The sequence below is a fragment of the Clytia hemisphaerica genome, unplaced genomic scaffold (assembly GCF_902728285.1).
Source record: "Clytia hemisphaerica strain Z4C2 unplaced genomic scaffold, Clytia hemisphaerica genome assembly, whole genome shotgun sequence".
Lineage (NCBI taxonomy): Eukaryota > Metazoa > Cnidaria > Hydrozoa > Leptothecata > Clytiidae > Clytia > Clytia hemisphaerica.
In genome coordinates this window covers 1,362,694-1,370,203 of record NW_027103851.1, presented here as the reverse complement: position 1 = coordinate 1,370,203, position 7,510 = coordinate 1,362,694, and the positions used below count along the sequence as shown (strand labels likewise).

General features: G+C 36.2%; 1 protein-coding gene across 1 annotated transcript; it reads left to right on the top strand.

The window, feature by feature from the left end:
* Positions 1 to 377: 377 nt before the first annotated feature.
* On the top strand, positions 378 to 7,510 carry LOC136807825 (eukaryotic translation initiation factor 5-like). The gene is made up of 4 exons (XM_067064446.1): positions 378 to 397; positions 2,171 to 2,441; positions 4,534 to 4,857; positions 7,001 to 7,510. Exons 1-4 carry the CDS (start codon positions 378 to 380, stop codon positions 7,256 to 7,258), a joined length of 873 nt encoding a protein of 290 aa, XP_066920547.1. The 3' UTR covers positions 7,259 to 7,510.

Genomic DNA, 7,510 nt, shown 5'->3' with positions numbered 1-7,510 from the left:
TTTGTNNNAAGCAAAAAAGATTGAAGCCCAAAAGTGCGATCGTAGCGCGCGCAAGTGGAAACCGGCCTTTAGCAAGCTTTTCCCTGTCCAGACGGCAAAAAGTGTGGTACCGGCATTAAGCGCCGTTTCTACCAAAACGGACAGACAGAAGGAAACACGGACAAAAAAATAGTGACACTCTCTTTAAAGGCCCACTCGCTAGCGCTGGGCCAACAAGTTTCTATTATGGAAAAGAACATTTCAAATATACCTTATCGGCCCTTTTTACGCCGGCCCTTATAGCACGCCACGGCCTAATTTTGGGCTTACGCCAATTAGGGCCCTTAATAACGCCAAGATTTGTAAACGTAGCTACTTATGCTTCAAATTAGTGAATAATGACTTATAGTGAGGTCAGGTAGCACATAAAAACGTAAGAATACTTCAGATGGTGATAAAAGCATGAAATTTGGCACAGATGATCCTTAGGGTCTAAAACTTAATTTTAAACAGTAACACCAAATTTTGCCACCTGTCCACCTGCCAGATGACGTCATCATGTGGCTGGGCAAAAAATTATTTTTTTGAAAATATTCAAAATCTGATGGTTCCAGCGGAAAGAGCATGAAATGCTGATAAAAATTGAGGTATAAAACATGCATTGAAAATCTTCCGATCAAAAGTTAGGGGTTGAAAGTTTTGAGACGTCTCATAATTTTCCAGGCAAACTATAAATCTTGTAATTGGTAATGGCCAAATTTCTGTTTTATACATCATGGTAATAGCTTGTTTACTAAAATTTTGTTTAGTGCCACCCACCCATATTTAGTACCGGGTACTACTTCATTTTTGCTGTAAAAAATAGGGACATCGCCCCTAAAATCTTAAATTTTACAGATTACAGGTACTATTGTTAGTCTTTCAGTCTGAAAATTGACAGATAATTCAAGCAAACTATCAATGATGGAGTCAGAAGCTTTTGTCCTTTGATTTTATCACACTCTTGAGCTTTTTGGAAGTTTGTCTCAAAAATCAAAAATTCTCAAAAGAAAAAAAGATGTCGATTAAAAAATTTCAATCAAAAATTAATATTTGAAAAAAGTCAAAATATTAACAACTACTTTTTTTTTAAAAGCAGCAAAATTCTGTGAAAAAGGACCCATTAGCCTGTCTTGCTTGAAGAGTGAAAAATACACACACCCCAAAGTAGTACGGGTACTAACTTTTTGAAAAATAGACACCGACCACCTGGCTATTGGTCAGTACCCAAATAGTATCCATAGTATCCTGTAATTTCGTACTTGCTTGAAGAGTGAAAAATACACACCCCCACCCCCAAAGTAGTACCGGGTACTAACTATTTTGAAAAAAAATAGTAACCACCACCTGGCTATTGGTCTGTACCCCCCCCCCTGTAAGGGCCGGTGTAAAAAGGGCCGATAAGGTAAATCAAAACATAAAAATCAAGAAGTTTGTGGAACAACAACAGCATTCAAAGGGCGATGAAAAGCAAGAGAAAAAATTAGTCCACCTTTTTCTTCATATAAAAACATTCAAATGGTCGATACTCAGGATACTGTTAAAAACTGTGTTATTTTAACTAACGTTATTTTACATGTTTGAATTCGAAAAGTTATGACTAGGGTTTAAAAAAAGCAATTTAGAATTGACTTATTTATTTTTTTAAATCTAATAAAAACAAAGAGTTGTTCTATTTATTGTGACTTCCCCGCTTTTTCCTGAAGAATTATTGTAATTTCTACATTTCACTCACCTTTACCATGACATACAATTTTTTCAAACTATCAAAAACTGGGACGGCGTATTTAATGCGAGCGAAGCGAGAAAAAAAATCTCCGGGGAGGACTAGAGTGAAACTTTAAAGATTTTTTTTTCATTTGATGGTTTTTTAAGCCAGCTACAACATCCAAAGGACTTTTAGTGTTAAGCTACAGCTTAATCAAGGTGCAACGCCGGGTACCGGCTAGTTTATTATATTATATTATATTATTAGTTGTGGCGTGATTGTGGATGTTCTTGCTTACTCATCGCGCGGATACTTAGCGAATTCAGCAAAAATGAAATTCAGTACATGAAAAACAATGAAAAGAGTAGAATAGTACACACAGCTCAAAATAATTTTTAACATTGTTTGTCATTTCGATCATTATTATAATTCTTACAATTTCAGTAAGAAGTTGAAGAAGGAAAAGGGCGAAAAGAATGTACAGAATGGTCAAGCAAGCCCCACCGAGACGGATGAATCTGGTTTTGATGGATGGAGTGATGAACTGCCAACAGCTAGCAAAACGAACGAAGATGACTGGAGCACCGATACCAGTGCTGAAGCTGTCCGCGATCGAATGAGCAAGCTTGGTGTTGGCGTGAAAGGATTGACACATAATCAAGATCTTGAGAAATCCACCGAAAAAAGATTCGAAATTTTTTTCGAGTTTGTCAAGGTGACTGAAAGTTTTACGGATAAGATGGAGTTTTTATAAGATACTTTAATAATTGGTCATTAGATTTTGAGGTAAAAAAATGACGCGTTCTTTAGAAAAAGTAACAAAATTGTTTTATTACTGGTTAACGACCAACCAAATCAAATAAGAGCTTGTAAAAACTCCATCTCGTCCCAAATTTTACAACGAAACTTTTACAATTCGCCCTAGTGTACTTTAGATATTTTGAACATGCCATCAATGATAAGTTATTCAGCCGACTCCAATGCTATCCATATTGTCTTGCTATGGAGAAAGAAACCGCTCCTTTTAGCTTTTTGGGTTGATTTGCAATAACTCTGCAGCGCAATGACCCAGATTTCGAATGCCTAGCACATATAAAACGCTGATTTGTGAAATTGAATCTAGATAATTTAACGATTCTTATGGTTCGTTAAAAATCAGATTAGTTAAAGGCCCTGTCCATAGTGAGTAAGTTGCTCTTGTATTTGAGGTTAAAACCTTCGCTTGAGTGTTTCTTATCACTTGTCAAGATTTACAAACACCGTTAAGATTAATTCTAGGATTCGATGTTTCTGTCAACTCTAATGTCAAATTCGAATCTATACTATTCGAATCTTTCTATAATTTAGATAATCTTCCCTTAGCTAGAAACAAGTGTAAATAAAACACCTTTGAATATTTCGAATCTAATTCAATTCTAATTCAAAAATATTGTTATAACTTTAAAAATGCATAAATAAAGCGTAGCGTAGCCCCAGCTACCTCTTTCAGAAAAACCAAAATATTGAAATAATCCTCTTCGCCAAAACCTTAATTTTCCTCTTCAGAAATTTTCGAATCTTGGGATCCAGAAATACACATTTTTTATCAGCAACCGGGTTGCTAAGGTTCGAGCTCTGAAATTGTCAATTTTCTTCCTGCTATCTCGTAAAGTAAAAGCTTTTTGAACCTACCCCGGTGGATGGAGGTCCTTTAACCAGCTAACCCCCCCCCCCCCGGGGATACAACTTTTTTTGGACCTACCTCGGAGGTCCTATAAATTAACCCATGTCCGTTCGTTCGTTCGTCCGTCCGTCTTTTACCAGCTTTTATCAGGATTGGGGCAAATTTGGGCCAAAAAGTGCCTAAAATGGGGTTTTTTTGACTGCTTCATTAGTTTTTTCTGATTTTATGCATAAAGATAGAGGGCAAGGTTCTCTAAAAAGTGGGTCAAGCAGTTTTTTTCTGAAAATTTTTTTGGCCGTAAAAATCGGATTTACTTATTTGGGGAAATTCCCTTATGTCATTTTTACGGAAAAAGAGCATTTCTCGCGATTGGATCTGATTGGATTGATATTTCTTTCTCTTTTTTTGCACTTTAATGTAAAATGGTAATATTTAAAATCTGAAGTTTTGGGGCAAATTTGGGCTAAAAAGTGCCTAACATAACATGGGTTTTATTTTGTACTTTGAGGAAAATCACCTTTTATCGTCAATAGGGAAATCACGCTAAAATATTTATTCACCCCCAGCATCTACGGCTATAAGTCATTCAACTTTAACTATACTTCACAGGTCAATATTAATTTGAGCTGTGATACTCACGGTAATCTATTCAAGCTGCTCACTACAGATTTTGACTCTCTTGCTATTTGTTCTATTTTAATCTGATTCTCATCATCATCATCACCATTCAACATGTTGCTTGTTAGATTCTCTAAGCATAGCAAACGATTGACCCAATGGGCATAAATATGGTGTAATATCATGGGTGGTGGTCTAAGCAAATTTTTCAGAAAACAGTCCTGACCCTAAATGGGAAAAAAATTTGTAGTTGGCCTAACAAAAACAGTATAAAATGGTTTAGTTTTTTTGGTTAAAAATTACTGTACTGTGCCCAGGAGCCCTTAAGTAGGATTAGATTTTGTAATTTTTCTCATTTTGCGATGTTTCTGACTCAGAAATAAATCAATGCGAAAAATTCAAAGTTGCAATCAAATTTATACAAAATTTTTGAAAATGCTGATTCGCGAGTTTTAGCTCTTGAAATTTATTTCGTTTGGACCCGATTTCGAACGTGCGCTCGTTATTTTTCATATCTCGTTAACAGGGGAAGGTCAATGAGGAGAAAATTTCCGATAAAGACATCGTGGCGGAAGCAGAACGTTTGGACATCAAAGATCGTGCTGTGTTGGCGTTGGCGGAACTTCTTTTCAATAAGGACATCTTGACGCAAATCCCTAAGTACCGCGTCCTCTTTTTACGCTTTTTGGTGAATAATCAGAAGGCTCAGAAGCATTTTATGGGTGCATTTGAGATTTTAGTTGGTGATGCGCACAAGGAGGATTTGCTCCCTAAGACAACTCGCATTCTAAACGTTTTGTACGATCAAGATTACATTGAAGAAGAGGTTTTGTTGGAATGGGGTGCCAAGGTGCGTTACTGATTACTTTCTTTTATATTTGAATAAAAGGAAGTCACTTCATAAATTAAGACATAAATTCAAAATATTTTTCTTCAACAAAAGCTTTCCGGTCTAATCATCACCAGTGCTAGATCTTTTATTTTAAATTATGTATCATGATTATCTTGTTGAAGCAATCCTTTTATCCATCAAAAGAGTGCTTAACCAACCGAACTTGAAATCGCTACATTTCCGAACCCTGACAAGCTTTTGAATTCTAGGAATGAACTGAATTCAAAATGCCGTCACGTGAACAAGTTCACTTTAAAAGTTCACGACACCAAGGACTAAAATGACGTCAATCTTTGACGAAGACCCTGCAATGTTATTTTTTGTAAGAGCAACGGAACTCAAATTTTTTTTTTTATTTATTTTCAACTGAGAGCCTGAACCTTTCATGTCAAAAAAGTCCCGAAAACACTTTGTCTGAAACACTTTTTCTGAACCTTTCATGCTTTTTTGGGGTGTTTTTGGCAAAAATCATTTCCCAGAAACACCTTACCTCTCGAGGTGGTGTGTTTTCAGCATTTCCTGTGTTCGTGGGATTTCCATAAATCAACTCTCAATTTTCTCCATAAAATCCAAGCCAAAATGCGTTACCTGAAACACCGGCAAATTTCTGAACCATTCATGTTTTCTCTGGTGTTCAAGGTGTTTTTCAAGACGATTTTGAAGCTCTTGCAGTGTCCTGTCGGAACCAATCAGATAAAAATCGGGTTGAAAATCGGGTTAGAAAATCCGGAAAAAATCAGGAAATTTAGCCAGTCGGGATTTTTTTAGCAGTCGGCTTCAACAGTACATTTGGTGTTTTTAAAAACTTTGAAAACTGAACCATTCGTGTTGAAAAGTGTTTTCTGCAAACCAGGTAAGCAATGTGTTTTTAAAGACATGAAAGGTTCAGGCTCTGGGGATTGTTTGAAAAAACATGAAACTGCCAGTATTGAAACAATAATTTTCATTACTTCAACTATGATATCATGATTATCCAATTTTTTTACTATTAAAAAAAATAGAACGCTCAACTTACAAACTAGTGCAAGAAGCAAGTCGCTAGTCGCTAGTTTGCTTCTAACAATTCTGTGCATACGAAGAACATTGTAGCTCTCACTACACTACAGTGTTGGCTTTCCTTTGATTTCAATTTGAAACTCGGTTAGTCTGTATAGGGTACTAATCGATAAAATCAAATTCGATATGAAGTCCGTTTTAATAATACACGCTTTTCTTTTATAAGAATAATGTACTTTGGATGAGGGTTACGTATTCTTAAGAAATTGCAAAATTGATGGTGAAATATTCCTAACGTATTCTTACTTTTTTAGACTTGACTTTTCTACAAACATGGGAAATGATCAATTTGAGAGTTTTGCACTTTTGAATGAACATTTGGAGCTAAAATTACATTTCTGCCTCAAGGTTTAAATTCAGGTGTAACAAAGGAAGCAGTTTTTTTCTGTTGGGGCCGTCCACATAGTACGTACGCACTAAGGGCGGGGAGTCTTCTCAAAATTGTATGCGTACGGGGGGAGGGGAGGGGTCATAGGAAAATGTACGTACGCAGAGAAAAAATCTTCATAGCTCTTTTTTGCTTGTTATTTTTTGTCGATTTTTACATTTCTTATACGCATCAAGGAAAGGAAAAAGTTTCTTAATAAACATTGAGTTTCATGTATGAAATAAAGGTCCGAACCAAACGATTTGAATTCGAAATTTTCTTCAACCGAGGGGGGGGGTGTGTGGATGAAAAGTACGTACTTACCAGGGGGTATAGCCATTTATGTACGCTTGCGTACAGGAGGATCCAATTTTCGACATTTTAGTGCGTATGTGGACGGCCCTGTTAACCAAATACGAAATGACTGTATTCTTATCAAATTCTGTGAAACTCACCCCAGAGGGTATTCTTAGGGTATTCTTACGATTTGGCCAATTTTCACCCTGATATTCTTATAGAAGATATTCTTTAAAAAAAAGTGTGTATTATCTAAGCGTAGTCAAAAAAGCCCAAAGGTTAAAAAAAGCTTAGACCAAAATGGTTGGATTATAATAACAAGCCAAAAGTTTAATTTGAATTCTTGTGCAAATCGTCAACAAGGGTAGTATAACTTTTCAGGTCTCCAAGAAGTACGTGAGCAAGAAGACGTGTGAGCAGATCCACGCCAAAGCTAAACCGTTCTTGGATTGGTTGAAGACGGCTGATGAAGAGGAGAGCGACGATGATGACGAAGGAGTGGAAGTGGTCTACACCGAACGAAGTGAACAAGCCGTGCTCAAAGAAGAAGCCATCAAGAAAGAACAAGCGGCTAAACAAACCAATAACACCAGCGCTGCAAATATTGAGGAGGACGATATTGACATCGACGACATTTAAGCTCACCCACAACATTCATCCTTGGCTTTAATTGTCCATTCATGGCACAAAGCTCCATTGACAATTTTTTATTTATGTGATGTTTTCACAAATTTCTCATTTGTGACCTCGAGTTTGCAGTTTGTCAACTCTTTTTTTTTCATTTGTTCAAATTTTAACTCAAAAATTGAAAATTTAATGCATTTAGAGTAATTTATGCACTTCAGCTTTTCCTATTCTTCGAAATGAAAATAGATTTCAAAACGACGTTGA

Excerpts from the sequence above, each read along its gene's own strand:
- LOC136807825 (XM_067064446.1), top strand. The coding sequence starts at position 378 with ATGACTTATAGTGAGGTCAG. Across the intron at positions 398-2,170 it reads ATGACTTATAGTGAGGTCAG|TAAGAAGTTGAAGAAGGAAA; the intron begins GTAGCACATAAA and ends TTACAATTTCAG. Across the intron at positions 2,442-4,533 it reads TTTTTTTCGAGTTTGTCAAG|GGGAAGGTCAATGAGGAGAA; the intron begins GTGACTGAAAGT and ends TCTCGTTAACAG.